At 44.4% G+C, this 16,145-nt stretch overlaps 1 protein-coding gene across 4 annotated transcripts in view; it reads right to left on the bottom strand.

The window, feature by feature from the left end:
* The window catches only part of LOC142463908 (synaptotagmin-2-like), a 64,956-nt gene that overhangs the window by 9,925 nt on the left and 38,886 nt on the right, over nucleotides 1–16,145 (bottom strand). For 2 of the 4 annotated variants that reach the window (XM_075566757.1, XM_075566756.1), the window contains exons 2-4: nucleotides 9,354–9,588; nucleotides 5,987–6,154; nucleotides 1,675–1,787 (exon numbers count right to left, since the gene is read on the bottom strand). In XM_075566757.1, coding sequence (XP_075422872.1) covers nucleotides 1,675–1,787; nucleotides 5,987–6,154; nucleotides 9,354–9,357 — 285 coding nt within the window. In that variant the 5' untranslated portion in view covers nucleotides 9,358–9,588. Of the gene's footprint in view, nucleotides 1–1,674; nucleotides 1,788–5,986; nucleotides 6,155–7,013; nucleotides 7,104–7,198; nucleotides 7,318–9,353; nucleotides 9,589–16,145 lie in introns of all 4 variants that reach the window. The other 2 variants (XM_075566760.1, XM_075566759.1) reach the window with 2 other exon arrangements.

Raw genomic sequence — 16,145 nt, 5'->3', positions numbered from 1 at the left:
TCCACCCAAACCACTCCACGGTAACTACCCTACACGCAACACTTATCACACGAGTTCCGTCTCTAAATGACTGTCTACGCTCCCAAGGTTCAACGATATTTGATGTAACCATATATTGTTGTCTTAACTCTGTGCCAAGGAAATACTTGAAAATGAGTGGTAACTCTTAATGTTTTATTTCCTGGTAAAACATTGTATAAATAAATATGCTGAAGTGACTGTTTGGGCTGTTGGCCAAAAATCACCATAGACTTTGATCTCTTCATCATAGGTCAACATTTCCAGACAAATCTATGAATCTATTTTAGACATCTCACTTTTAAAGAATTCAGGACAGGTTCCTGAACGAATAAAACAAGTAGACATGGTTGCCAAAATCTGGGGAATTTCCTTGTGGTAGATCTGTTGGTGCATAAAGAGCCCAGTCATTTCAATGTATTAAGTACCCACTCTGTCTGATGTAAGTTACTAATAAAGTTTTGTAGCAGTCATATAGTGGAAGAATCCATGCCTTACAAAGAATAAAAATAAAGGACTGGTCTGTATTTAAATATTACAGCTGTAAGCTCCGGTTGATTCTCATTGAAATCTGTCGGAATTAGTCATGGATAGTATGAAAAGTAGACGTATTATGCTGTAAATGAGCATGCTTTTAGTTACTCCTGGCTAACTACTATGGCATCATAGCCACAAAGGTTAACAAGAAGTAATAAAGTCTTCTAAAAATGGTATCAGCTATCTAATTTCGTCCCTTTAAACGCCATCATGTCACGGTTAGACTGCTTTTTCCAACCACATCTTCAACAAAAAGGTCCATTCTCTTTTAAAGGGTCCACATTATGCCAGGGTGGAGAACTGAATGAATGTTTCTCATAAAATTCAGTATTGGCACTAAAATCACTCTGGCAAAGCTCGGCTTTGTGTTTTGCTGGTGTAGATGTTTTGTTTCCTAATCCATCAAATGAACCCCAACAGAATTAACTTTCCTCTGAATCTGGGGATTACAGTTCTTCTTACACAACTCGATATGGAGGCTTTCTTGAGAATCTTTTGTTGATCGATTTTTTTTTCTGTCCAGAATGTACACGACCTCTTTTCCTGTTTATTTGTGACAGGCTCAGGTATCTTTGTCTTTGAACTTTGCAATCCCAATTAGCAGATAGAATGTGGTAGCACTCCCTGTAGCGGTCTAAGAGATATTTGTAGTACCAGCAGCTGTACGGCAGTAAACACACCGCCCTTCAAAAACAGGTTAGCTGACAGTTTTCCCAGGGCCAAGGATTGAACTTTTGACCTGGTCCCAGTAGGGAGTTGCCACCCCTCAAGTTATTGAGTGGGGAGAGGAAATGGGTTGGCCCACCTGAAACTCTAGTGAAAGGAATAAAAATAGTACTGGGAATTCACCTGCATGTCCTAAGGCAGCATTCTGTATACTTAGGTATTTTGTTTTTATTGCTACAATACAAGATTGGTTTCCAAGAACCTATTCCAAAGAACATACTTCAAAAACACTGTTTGGTTTGCGTCATTTATTTCCTTGTAACTATTATGTTTTTTTTTTTCTTTTCCCATTTTTCTTCTGTAATGTCATTGCTGACTTTTACACAGATCCCTAGCAATTCGCATGTATGCTGGAGTTACTCAGCAATAATACCATTACAAATGTATACTTGCTTTTGAGTTCTGCTCGCTCTTTGCAATCTCCTGGAAGGACGGAGATAACCTTTTCACCAGGGTGTTGCGGTCAGCTTTCTTTCCATTGTATGCACCACTCTGGTACCTCTTTTCTGTAAAATCAGACCAGTTTGCTCATCAGGATACAGTAGCTTTCATTTTCAGTACTATACATTTTTAGAATCTTACAGATAAGAATAGAGTTTTAAAGGCATGAATACCATGAAAAACCACTACTTTTCTTTTTATTCAGTAATCAGAACACCATTTTATATAGAAGGCTCAATCACACTTAGACCACTTAGATAAAATAGTGGTCGTCATGGATTTTTCATAGAAACTAATTTCTTCTCATTTATCCAGAGATTTCCCAATCCAAGCTGCAAAATACCCTTAACCTCTTGTTGATAACCCATTAGAAGGATCCCTATCAAGTCGTATTATTGGGGCTATCACTTGGTTGTATTGTTTTTTCACTTATCATGGCTACACATTATTTTGGTAGCTATGTTTTATGACCACAGTGAACACTTTTTTTTATTGTTTGGGCACATGGAGTTCTTGTATATTCTCATCAATACATAACATTGTCATCCCTCCCATTATATGCAGTGTTGATGCCTTAGTGCTGCCTCACTGCTGCTCAAACCAACAAATATCATCAGTATCTCTCATTCTGAATATAGATATCAGGTTGCCTAGAAACAACCATAATCTTCAACAGGGGAGGGTCCGGATGACGCTGTGCGCTCAGCGCCAATACGGGATGACGTCATGTGCCACAAAGATAACGCGGGAGAGGCCGAAATGTCGATCTACTGGCTCAATAAATATGATTTGCCTATCAGAGAGGGCTTAATTTAAGAGATCTGCTTATTCAGGCAGACAGAAAAGATCACTACGTATACTACACCACACTTCCCGTTTTTTGAAAACTCAGGATGTTTTAGATGTCAAAACTGTTCTGTGTGAACAGTCTAAACACAGGCACAGAATTCTCTCACCCAAGTAACGTGAAGAGATATACTAGCAAAAACAGAATTACCGGTGTTGCTACTTTTGTGGTCTACATGATAACATGTCCATGTGGCTTATGCTATACAGGCATACCCCGCATTAATGTACACAATGGGACCGGAGCATGTATGTAAAGTGAAAATGTACTTAAAGTGAAGCATTCCCTTTTTCCACTTATCGATGCATGTACTGTACTGCAATCGTCATATACGTGCATAACTGATGTAAATAACACATTTGTAACAGGCTCTATAGTCTCCCTGCTTACGCACAGCTTCGGTACAGGTAGGGAGTCAGTATTGCTGTTCAGGATGTGCTGATAGGCGCATGCGCAAGCTGGCGTTTGCCTATTGGGCGATATGTCCTTACTCGCGAGTGTACTTAAAGTGAGTTTTCTTAAACCGGGGTATGCCTGTATCAGAAAAACATTGCGTATGCTTAAGACCCGCTGTATCGAACACAAGAGCAAGATTAATCACTCCACAGAAGAGACGGCATTAATCAAACATTGTAATCTGAACAAACACTCTATCTCATCTCTCAAACTTATGGGTTGAATACGTACTGAAACCCATAGCAGGGTTAGACAAGGATGTTGCGCTTTTACAAAGAGAAGCATACTGGATCTTTACCCTTGATACAGTTTTCCCTGAGGGGTGAAATGACAACTTGGCTCTTGGGTGTTTTCTTACTGAACGCTAAAACATGAGATGGTGATCTCTTGCTGCTGTTGCTGATACCTTGCTAATCTTGGGTTGGTATACCTGTATTTTTATGTGTTTTGAACATATCTTTCTTTCTTATTATTGGGGCTATCAATCACTTGGTTGTATTGCGTTTTCTCAATTATCATGGCTACTCACTATTTTGGTAGCTATGTTTTATGACCATGGTTAACACTTTTTTATTGTTTGGGCACACGGAGTTCTTTGATATTCTCATCAATACATAATGTTGTGTCATCCCTCCCATTACATACAGTGTTGATGCCTTAGTGCAGAGGGACGCAAACTTTTTTTGTTGCACCCCCTCTGCCAGTGCTGGTCCGGTGGTGCGCTCCCCCACCCCCTGTACCTCGTGCGACGTGAAATGACGCTGCGGGGGCGTATGACATCACATCATGTGACCCGCGGCGTCAATTGTTGTCGTGTTACCGTGGCAACCGTGATGTGACATGACCCTGTGGCGTCATTTGACGCCGCGTTGCCATGGTCACACGTCCTGAGGCTGGCTGAACCTCAATACGTAGAGGTTGCAGAGGCCTCGCGCGCTCCCACGGTATTTCATTTAAATGCCTTGGGGAGAGCGTGGGACCTTAGTAACCGCCCGCTCCCACCTAGTAAAATGTTGCACTCCCCAGTTTGCGCACCGCTGATTTAGTGCATCAAGCCAACAAATATCATCAGTAGCTCTCATTCTGAGCATACATATCGGGTGGCCTAACAACAGCCATAAACATCAACAGTGGAGCATCCAGATGATGCTGCATACCCAGCACCAACACCGATCCCGGATGACGTCACGCACCACCGAAGACAACGCGGGAGTATGCTGATTCTATCTAGGACCAAATCGGATGGGGGAAGGAAGCCCTTAGAGAGAGCCCTGGTTTACGCCGCCACTTGACCGAGAGGACGAGACTGCACTGGACAGACGGACGGCGCTGGATGATAACTCCAACACTAATGATTATCGACGAGGAACACCTGTTTTTGGGACTATTTAACTGGGACTTTTTTGCTTATACTTACTAAGCCATTTACTCTTTAGAAAGGTTGAAACATCGATCTACTGGCTCAAAAAATAATGTGTAGAGTGCCCATACAACCCTGTTTAGCCGGGACAGTCACGACAAGCTTCTCAAAATCATTCAAAATACCTAGTTTAGCTTTTCCGTGTTTATGCTCACTTAAAAATAGACACTGCATGTTTTATGTTGATATTGTCTTTCCTTTGTGCTCTCTTTTTTGTTTGCAGATCACCCAGATTTGCCCGTTTTAAATATGCAATCCACCAAAATACAACGTTTACTTGAACGTGTTATATAAAGGGCACAACCTGAAATGTATTCCAAAAAGATATTTAAAATCTATTGACTCCTTGTAACAGGGGAGTAATTCCTGTTCAAGTAATGTGCCTTTAATCTGGAAGTGTGGTGGTTAACTGCTGGTAGTCAATTAATAAACACCACCTGCCTGATTGCTTACAAAAACCTGTCTGTTGAGACAGGAAGTAACTCCTTAGCTCTGACTGAGAGCTGACCTTTGGAGATACAGAGGAGTGTTCTTGAGACTCCCAGGAGAGACTGACCAAGAGAACACACATCTCTGGAGCTGACCGGTCTTGAGCTCTGCCCAGCATAGCTGATTGCAAGACACCAAATAAGACTTCTAAACCTGGATGCTGATATTTTCTGTGCACGCACGGGTGCGGTTCCAGGAGAGCAGAGAAGCTTACTCTACAGCAGCTAACAGATAAGACTTTCATAATTAAGAGACTGCTTATATCTACCTATTTCATGCTATATGTTTGGGGCTGGGAGAAATGCTTAACTAACGGAGATGTGAATTAATTGCATAGGATTTCACTAGAAATACTCCCAAGTGAATAGAAGCTTTGTCCCCCCCCCCCCCTGTGTTTGGATGATTTCCTGATGAAAAGGAAAAGGCACAATAAAGCCTTATTATAATTTCACCTTATAAAAGCCTCCAATTGTGTACCTCTGTGAATGTCCGTCTACACTCCTAAACACTTTTAGTTATAAGGATTTGCTGTTATTGCCATTTCCTTTCCCAGAATTCTCTGCTCGTCTCATCCTGTTTATGGGCTTCTGCCTTCCAAGAGAAGGCAATGACAGAGTAAAAAGTAGTAAAAGCGTCATCTGATGCCATCTGCCATGTTATTCATGGGTTTTCAGAGGCAATTTCTCCCACTTGAAAAAGGTCCAATATAGTTTAGCAGGGGACTTGCTGGGATGTGAAAGGATGAGCTTTCAAAAGGGGAAGGAGAGGGGATTGTACTTGGTAGGAGGAATCACAGGGTACAGGTAGTCCTCGTTATCCAATGTTTCACGTTACAACGAATGGCATATCCAACGCTTTTTAATGCAACCCTAAGGGCTGTTTTTTGACGCCGGAATGTGTTATCCAACGCTCACCGCCACTGATTAACATGGGACTCACTTTACAATGCTACTTCCAGAATGGATTCTGTTGGATAACCGAGGACTGCCTGCACTTATTTGATGGGTCATTAGATAATGTTATGGACTCATGGAAAGTTGTGTTTAACTTACCTTTTTTATTAATAGATGCTCTAAATTTATAGTACTGGTGCAGTTTGCAGGCTAAAATCATCAGCGCTACCAGGAACATGGTTATTGCCAGGGCCAGAAGGCTCCATTTCAGGGTATCCGAGAAAGGCAGATACATTTGAAGGTTGGTGAAGAAAAGAAACATGGTGCCTACAACAAAAACAGAAAATACAAGGGACTTATTGAAAATGTACCAAAGTAGATTAGGTTTCACACACAGCCACTCAAGGCCGCTTTAGCAAATCTGGGAGCCAACTTTACAATGGACTAATATCAGTCCTGCCTATGGAACAGAGGAAAACATGGAGTACATGGGAAAGCAAGGAGCACAATAGAGCACAGAGGAGAGCAGGGTGCACAGAAGAGAGCAGGGTGCACAGAAGAGCACAGAGGAGAGCAGGTGCACAAGAGAGCAGGATACACAAGAGAGCACATAGAAGAGCAGGGTGCACAAGAGAGCACAGAGGAGAGCAGGGTGCACAAGAGAGCACAGTGCACAAGAGAGCACAGAGGAGAGCAGGGTGCACAAGAGAGCACAGAGGAGAGCAGGGTGCACAAGAGAGACAGAGGAGAGCAGGGTGCACAAGAGAGAGACCGAGGAGAGCAGGGTGCACAAGAGAGACTGAGGAGAGCATGGTGCACAAGAGAGCACCGAGAAGAGCAGGGAGCACAAGAGATAGCAGGGAGTGCAGGAGAAAACAGGGGGGGGGAGCATGGATCACATGGGAAGCACAGGGAGAACAGAAACTTGTGCACAAGACAAGTTTGTACGATTGAGGTGTTGATTAAAAATATATATATATATATATATGACTATCTTATACATTACACTGATTCTATCACATGTCAACGCACTGACACATACAGTAAACACCAGCACAAATCTATAAAATAAAACACAGATCTGCACGTACACAGATAAAAAAAAATCTACAACACACACACACTTATATACTGCCCAAATTGGAAGCCTAGGCTTTTTCGTCAAATACAGATGCCAAGCACATACCTCGGAGACTAAACTGACTGAACAGGGGGACAAAGTATCCACTGCAGAGTTACACTGAGGCTTTGTAGTGGGATCATGTGTGGGTTAGACCTATGGAGATAAAAGAGACCTTGATGTGATGTTTAGATAGAACCACAAGACCGCAATGGGACTTCAATGCCAGGCTAGAAAAATATGCTTCTTACAAGGTCAGGATGGTAAATGTAACTGCATGCCACCATGAAACTGTAGACCAGCCTTGGATCTTCCAAGTTTCAGGGACTTGACTTGTGAAAGATCCCATTTCCCTGGTTATTTTTCCTTGCTAGTGATGGCAAAAGAAAGAAATATGGTACATCAGTGATTGGGGAGTCCTCTGAGCTTTGAGTGTTGTGGTTCAGTTCCAGGGGACCCCCAGGTTCATTGAAAGGGAGAAACAAAATACTTGACATGACTGGGATATTGTTGCTTAAAAAAAAACACCATCTTAAACCAGACTCCTTTTCCAATATCCTTCCTCAGATTTCTATGGGACACAGACTTGCTTAGACAAATCCGTGTTTCAGATACCTTCCTTTGCTACAGTCACAAATATTTAAAAAAAAGTTTTTTAATCAGCAATCCACTCTGCTAATTTTTTGGTGCGGATAATTTTATTTATAAATATTACCGGAGCTGGTGTGTCCCCCAAGGCCTTTCCAAGATTCCCAGATGCACCCCCACCCCCCATGGAAATATAAAGGGGGGGGATATAGAAAGCTGCAACAACATGTTATACCGTAGCAGTAGCACCCTGTCTTTCTATTTATAACTAAATGGGTGCATGCAGAGGCAACGACAGGAGACTTGTGGTTGGAAATGTAAGCGTAGGCTTTTATTCAGCAAACAGAACAAACTACAGCTTTTCATCAGCGCAGCATGTAAAAGAAAGACAGACAGACAGTCCAGTGTTCATCTGCAGTCCAGACAGAGCAACTAGTGAGCTGTCTACCGATTGCCTTTTAAACCCTAGCCGGCCTAGCTGAGCTCGTTAATCCTCCAGCCTCTCAGGCAGGAATTAACGGTTTACTGGCCGACGCCCAACAGTCCAAATTGTTGTTAACAGGCTTGTCCCTATTAGTGACTCTGCAGCCATATATGTCATTTCTGATGTGGAAATATCAGCTTAAAAAAAATGTTTTAAATTATTTTAGGAACTGGGGTATCTTCATATATATGGGGGGGACTCTGTTTAAGTATTCTTAGAAATAAACAGTTTATTTTTGGTCGGGGGGTGGGGGGAGAGGGAGGATGCAGAGGCACGATCTGAGAAACAACCCTATCCACCAGATTCATGAAGCTCCGCTACGGGTAAACGCAGCCGAACAGGCGCCAACTCCCATTCAGGTCACTAGGAGTTCATGGTACATGCCATTTCCCTCCTGGGACCCCGTCTCAAAAACTCATAACGGTCCCTGGACTGCCAGACTGGGACTAAAATTGCCTACGTTAAACCAGTTTGCGGTTAACTAGATGGGGGTTTATTTAAAAACTGGTAAAATTGCAGTTATTCTGCCTATAACAGGAGTCTGAATCCCTGGTAGTAGAACAGATTTAGGCCAGGTCCCCGCTGGCTACTGCAGCGCCCGCTGTTGGGGACGCTGCAGGGACAATAGCCGCTGCACAATGGGACCGGGCCCACTGCGTGGGGGGGGGGGGGGCGCTGCGCTCTGCCGACAGTGACTCCTGCTCGCAAGAGAATTGTGATCAGGAGTCGCGACGGAGCGCTAAGCCATGCCGCCGACAGTTCAGCCAATGAGGGCGAACCTGCCGGGTAGTGTCACGGCCTCGCACCTGTCACGCCCCCCTGTCTTTTGGTCTGCAGCTCCCTGCAGACCAGGGGAATCGACTGCACACGCCGCCAGCCTCGCTGACGCGCATGCAGTGCAGGTACTGTGGCCGCAGCCTTAGACTACATAATGTAAGCCAATTTGATTAAATAAATCCCCAAATCAGTGCATCCAAAACTTCTATGGTAGTGATAAGAACTGTATACATGTTGACTGTTCATAGAATAAAGTAAGTATATGTATTAAATGGAAGTCTTGTATAGGAATCGAGTAATGATCACAAATTTGAAACCATGCATCATCGCATGATATGGCTCATGAAAGTGTAGAATTGTTCTCTGCAGCTTTTCCTACATACTATTATTTGTTATTTATAGGATTACTATGTGTATTATTACTGTGAAGCGCTACATTAATGGCGCTATATAAATAAATACATACAATACAATACTGGAAGCCACTAAACCTTTTCATTTAAAATGCAGTAGCATACTAGTATTTTCACATGGCAACTCTGTTTATTCTCACTTACCCATCCAGCAGAGAGTGGTTTTCCATGCAGACTTCTGACACTCAACAGTAAAGCTATCCTATCCAGAGCTCCTCCAATAAGATTATTTGAAGTCCAGTGATAAAGTGCCTTAGCAAACATGTTTGAAGTAGCCATCCATTCTGCCGGTTGTTTGGTTATTCAAAGGTTTGGCCCCGGTCGGGACCTTTCCCAAGAGGCTGCCATGTGAATACAGTGACCATTTACACCCTCCTCCCTAAAAAGTGAAAAATGGCGCAAGAATTAGGTGCCAATAATTAACATTCAACCGTTGTGACATCACAAATTAACATTTTCACAATGTGACTGGTGTAAAATAAAGTAGCAATACGGTGAATAAATAAAAATCAAGATAAAGAAAAAATAATGGGGTGTAAAAAAGTGATCATTTATACACTAAACCATGAAAACACTGCTGAAACTGTACGCCTGTGCTTGTTTGCGTATGAGAGTTATGCCCCAGAAAAACACAGCACTATACAAAATACAGTATATCGTTTTAAAGACCCCAGTGGGGGATCTTCTGCTCCTCAAGCACATTCATCACGCAACATTCCGAGACCGGTATAGTGGGGTAAGCGCTGTCCACGTCATTTAATTATACAACTATGGTACAGTAGTTTGCAGATTTTCCCTTGCTACAGTAGGAAGCTGCTCTATCCACAGTGACAAATAAACCAAATAGGAACCTATTTTCAGGTACTGTCAATTTAGGCTATGAAATCACCGCTCCAGGGGACCAAAAAAAAAACAAACAAAAAAAACAGTGGATTTGGTGGTTTCACGGCAAAGTGCTGATTTTAAGCACTGGGCCTAGATTGAAGTCTATGGGGCAGTACTTATTAGGCCAGGACAGCAGCCATCACAGATGGACCCTGCATTACCGCAGCTTTATAATGTCCTATATGACCAACAATGCTTGAAAGCTGCTTCCCTGTCCTGAAAGCGAGCACCTCCATTCAAATAAATGGGACTAAAATCTTCTCCAGCACAGGGAACCCACGTGACTGCATGTCAAGTAAGGGTCCCACTTGTATAAACACTCTCTCCTCTAGCTGTGTCTATTTAGCTCTTTTTTTCTGCATAGTCAATTCACCTGCAAATAAACTCTTTCGGCTAGTCATGTGAACGCAGCAAAGCTTATTTTTTTTTAAATTGAATGGAATTATGAAAAAGTGTATGTGCCCTAGGGGAAGACACACAGCCTCCTCCCTACATTATCCATTTCATTGTCAGAGAAGCTATACAGTTTAGCGGGGAGTGGAGAAAATTTAGGAATGCCCATAGCTGCAGAAGGAGAAACAGAGGGGGTGTCATAACTAAACCCTAAATAAAAGATTTGGGGGGAACATGCCACTCACCCCCAAAATGGCAAATTAATGGTCAAGTGCTAGTTTTTAACCAGGGAGACACGACTGAATTCGATGAGATGCCGATGAGAAAAATCAGTGAGGAGACGCAGCCCTGACACAGAATTCCTGCAGAAAAACCTGTAGCTGACCAACATCTTCTACAGCACACGGAAACAACTTTGCAGGATATTGAATAAGGACTTTACTTGTATTACAGTCTTCTAGCAGAGCTGTGTGTATCTGCTACATGTTTTCAATTCCCCCTCAGGTTACATTTTCACTTTTCTGCTAGTAGTGTAAAAATAAGTCCGTTTCTATTTTCTTCATGTCAGTTTTATTCTACAAAAAGACAAAAAGCCCACAATGTTATATCTGTTTCCCCCTCTTTTCCTGCCCCCAGACTGACATTTATGGCTGAGGTGTGGGCCCGAATCCTCTGTTCTAGGTGATATGCCACACGTGGTGTTAGGTCAGATAACGGGAGAAAGACTATAGTAGTGTTTATAATACTGTATAACCATATTTACATAGCAGGTATTGGTGAATTCTCCGGAACCTTGTGATCCTTAAAGGATCACTACATACATTACATACATAACACATCAAACATAACATGCCTCCTAAAGGCTGCTCAGGTGTATGTCTGTGTCCGTTGCTGCGGCCACCCAATCCTGGGTATCAAGGCCTGTATGCTGTGTCGGCACACCATTTGAGCTCGTTAATATGGATAAATGTAGCAGGCCCCTACTTCGCAAAATGCTTTGGATGAACGCTATTCAGGGTTCCCTTGAACTGTATTAATTTCTCCGTGCTGATCTCACTCTGGTGATCCGCAAGGTCTCCCTGCAAGCTTAGCTACTCCCTCAGTCAGCAAACCGCTCTCCAGTGGCACAGACTAGACTTGGGTCACTTCCAATAAGTCCTGAGATCTTTCAGGCTCGTGCAGATCTTCACTCACATGCTCTTCCAGCCCTTCTTAAAGGCTCCTCTCACCTTAGTGCCCACATAGTCTTTGCTATTGACTGTTCCCATGTCCATCATGTATCACATGCCCATGAACACTGGAGAGGAAGCTGACAAGGGGGGTGGGGGGCTAGAATATGTGGGTCGCATAAATTGTACAAAGGGTACACAGCCAATATGATAACTTATATAAGTTAAGAATCTGTCTGCTCACAAGGATGATTTAGTCAAATTCTTTGGCCAAAGTATTTTTAAGTCTGTAACCAGGCCACGGTATAACTTTTTTTTTTTTTTTACAGGTCCCAACACTACCTGCAAATGAAACTGGTCATTCACAGGTGCACAAGACCTGGTATTTAAAAGTGGGATGAGTGAGATTAAAACCAGGGCGGAGGGGGTCACAAAGCTCCAAACAATTGAAAGTTACAAATACAAACACACCCTGGCGTTGTTACAGGCTTAAACATACCTTTTACTAAATGATTCTTACTTATGAGAAGACAGATAAGTATTCAACTATATCACTTGGCATATTTGATATAGCATTGGGATTTTTTATCTTTTGTTAAATACAGTACATGAGAACACAATCCCAGTAGCACTCCTTTTGACGCAATTACTGTATATATGGTATGGTGGGTTTGGGTTCTGCGTGGATCTGTTGTAGTATAATCTTAAATGTAGTGATTATTGTTCTTTCCCACTACATCTCTTTAAACTAATTATGCTGCCATCATTAGCCAAAGAAAACATCAAAAAGCATCACCAATTTCCCAGATTATACATGTATCCCCCTTTCCCCTTGCCTAAGGGAAACCACAGGTGACTACATGTGCTGCTAAACCTGTGAAGCTTACAGGAAGCCAAAGCCTCCGCTCCTGGGGTGCTATATCTCACGGTGCAGCACCTCTACCTATGGAGGATCCCAGTGTAGGCGGGATATATTCCTCATAGGAACCAATAAACCACTAATACAACTGGGTATGTATAGCTTTCTTTACCGAGTCCCCAGTAAGGTAAATAATGCAGTACATACAATAACACAACAATGCAATACACAATACTACAGTAACCCTGTGTGTTCCTCCCAACATACTGAGGTTGCCGTGGCACCAATAACCCCGGTGTCTGTCCCAGCAATCCCACCCAGTGTGAGGTAGCACTATCCCCTGTAAATGTTGGTGCATGTTGGCTACCTGCCTGGGTACTCCAGTACCCAGGTGAAGCTTGTAGACTTGGACTGGAGGGCATCCGACAATAATTCCCTCTCGCCTAAGGGTCCAGTCCTCCACGTGGGGTGAGCTCCCGCCGGTGTGTCTCACACAAGTATCTCTGAACCTGCAGCCTGGTGCCAGGTCACTGCGTGGGTGTCCATCCACCAGCGCACTAGAGCTACTACGGACTAATGGGAGAGTCCTTATCTGGGGCCTTCCCTACAATACTGTACTGGGTTGGCTCAGGGCCTATCTGGGGAAAAATCTAGGCCCAGTCGAGGAAGCCACTTGCTTCCTGGACACTACCTACTCCTGTCATGGCTCCCACATGACTGACTCGCGGGCTCTCGTCCCACGGAGGATATCCTATTCTCCCCTTACAGTTCGGGGCCTTTGCGCATGTCCTTGCGGCGCTACCTACATGATGGCAGCTGTCTTTGCCATGTCCTGCACATACAACCTACGGCGCCACCGGCAAGCTTGCCATTGCACCATCACGTCTTGCGCATGCGTCGAGCCTCACGCATGCGCGATTGCTTTCAAAATTGCTGCCACCTGCCCCGTAGCGGTTCCCCGACCTAGAGGCAGGGTAAGGGGACCCCGCTACATCTTCCCCCTGGTGGAGAAATCAACGTCTCCACTTGAGGACCAAAATAAAATGCTATTATAATTAATAAAAAAAAAAATCCACAACGTACAGTATACAGTATACAGTATAATAAAACACAGCACATATTTAAATGCATTCAACACTTTAGTCAGAATCACCATAATGGAGGCTAGCTTGTACCGAGACGACTGCTGAGATTCATAGTGGGGTGCCCCTAACGAATCGTAAGCCACCCTCATTGGAGGGCGTCTCAGTATTTAGCTCCGACGAACATTTTCTCCAACTTCTTCATTGTCGGAGAGGATACCATCGGCATGAGGCCCTGGCCCGCTCATAGAGTGAATGTCATTAAACACCCTTCGAGGTGAAGATAGGACTTTTTGGGTCCAGAGACGACTTGTTGAGGCAACTGGAGTGGGCACCTGACCGAGCCATTATCCGATTCTTCTGGTGCGGCCCACCAGTTTCCATGGGTATTTGCAGAAGTACCTTCCATTGAATCCTGGTTTTCTTCCACTAAAGCTTCCGGAATCCAACTTGAATCTTCCTGTTCAGTGGAGGGCAGTAGTGGCCGGATCAGGTTCACTCCCTCCCACTTGAGGGATTGGTAACAAATGATTCCGATGCCAGACTTTTATCCGCTACTCCGAATCCTTGATGCGATAGCCAGGGAGGACTGGCATCTGCGACTCCACCTCGAAGGGAGCCTCTCGCCATTGATCGGCTAGCTTGTGCTTCCCCGGTATTCACAGGTTCCGTAGAAGAACCGTGTCTCCAGGCTGAAGCTCCTGATACCGTACTTTACAATTGTACCTCCGCTTATTGTTCTGGTTTATTTTGGCGGTGGCTTCTTCCACCAAGCGATACACCCTCTGTCAGCCGCTGTACATACTTGCAGTGGGTCATGTTTGGTACCCCTTCGATAGACACACATAGCCGGATATCCACTGGTAGTCTGGCCTCTCGACCGAACGTCAGGAAATAGGGTGAATAACCTGTAGACATATGCTTGGTGCAATTATAGGCGTGCACCATATGCTTCACCCGGACCAGAGCTCTTTAGATGGCCCGTGGGGGCTGCACGTATAGGCAGAGTTTTCTGCTGTATGCACCGCAGACACCACCAGCAATGGTGCTTCACCGATTCCTGCATCTTGGGCCAGAAGAACCGATCTCTTATAAGCTCGAACGTTTTGCCCACTCAAAGGTGTCTGATCATCGTGTAGGGATCGTAGGGCCTGGTACGGCAACCTTCTGGGCAGGACTAGTTGTCTCCCATCGGGGTGATTGTGATAGGGGAGGACTCAGTAGAGAAAGCCTCGGTCTATTTGAAAATTGTCCCGTTCCCTCATGAGAATAGTGACCATGTTGGTGGGAGCACGCTAAGGAGGAGTTCTTTTCTTGGATGGCCCGGTGTATGGTTTTAGCCACCGAGTCTCGCATCTGGTGGACCACTAATGCCTTCCAGCTCAGTATGATATCTCGAGTTACAGACATGCCGTCGGGGTGGCAGTATGCTGCAGGGAGTGCCTTCGACTGACATCCCAAGGAGTCCACCAATCTATGTTCGGAAAAGGCGACTATCCTCCACTATCACTGCTGTGGAGAACATTGCCCGAATCCCAGGGACAGGAATCTCCTCCCACTCTCAGATGTTGAACTCCAGGCCTTCTGGACAGGGCATTGACTCTTACATTCAAGTGCCCAGGCTTGTACTTCAGCGTTAACTGGTAATTAGACAGGGACACTAACTTGTGGCGTCAAACTTGGCAGAGGTCAAGATGTATGTCAACGGGTTGTTGTTGGTTCGCACTTCGGAGACCCTGTATAGATAGTCATGTAGTTTACCTACTACAACCCACGTGAGCGCTAGAAATTCCAGTTTGTGGACTGGATAGTTCTGTTCACTGGGTGTCAAACTGCGTCTGACATACCCTGCGGGCCTACGGCCAGTAGCCTATTTCTGTTGTAATACTGCTCCCAGCCCGTTGAAGCTGGCATCCCGTACAGGACGTACAGTTGTTCTGGATCGGCATAGGCCAAGACAGGAGCTTCGGTGAGGCTTTTCTTAAGCTACACAAAGGCCCTCTCACAGGCAGAAGTCCATTTGTCCCTGAACGGCGTTCGCAGGGTTGCTGATTTTTGCCGAGGTTCTTCTTGGTAGATTTTCAACAAATTATTGAGGACTTTTGCTTTGCTGGAGTATCCCTCTATGAATCTTCAGTAATAGCCGCAAAAACCCAGGAAGGAACGTAGCTCCATCACGTTCTCAGGTCTGGGCCAGTTCACTACTGCTTTTGACCTTAGCGGGCTTCGGTAGACACCCCTACTGCGGATACAATGTGGCCCACATAGGTGACTGAAGTGTGGCAGAAGTGGAATTTGTCCAGGGACAATTTCAAACCTTTTCCCAGTCTATCCAGGATCTTCAGAAAGTGTTCTTTGTGCTCTTCTAGCATCCGTATACGATGATATCGTCCAGATAAACTAGATATTCACGGGTGTTCATGTACCCGATGGTCCTTGCCATTAGTCTCTGGAAAGTTGCAGGTGCACCACTGATGCCTTGGGGCATCCGGGTGAACTAATAAATCTTCTCCTGGTCTTGGGGCTCATGGGTACCTTGCATTACCCA

Source organism: Ascaphus truei, chromosome 12 (assembly GCF_040206685.1).
Source record: "Ascaphus truei isolate aAscTru1 chromosome 12, aAscTru1.hap1, whole genome shotgun sequence".
Lineage (NCBI taxonomy): Eukaryota > Metazoa > Chordata > Amphibia > Anura > Ascaphidae > Ascaphus > Ascaphus truei.
Note: the sequence above shows the minus strand (reverse complement) of the source record. Positions and strands in the feature narration are given on the sequence as shown.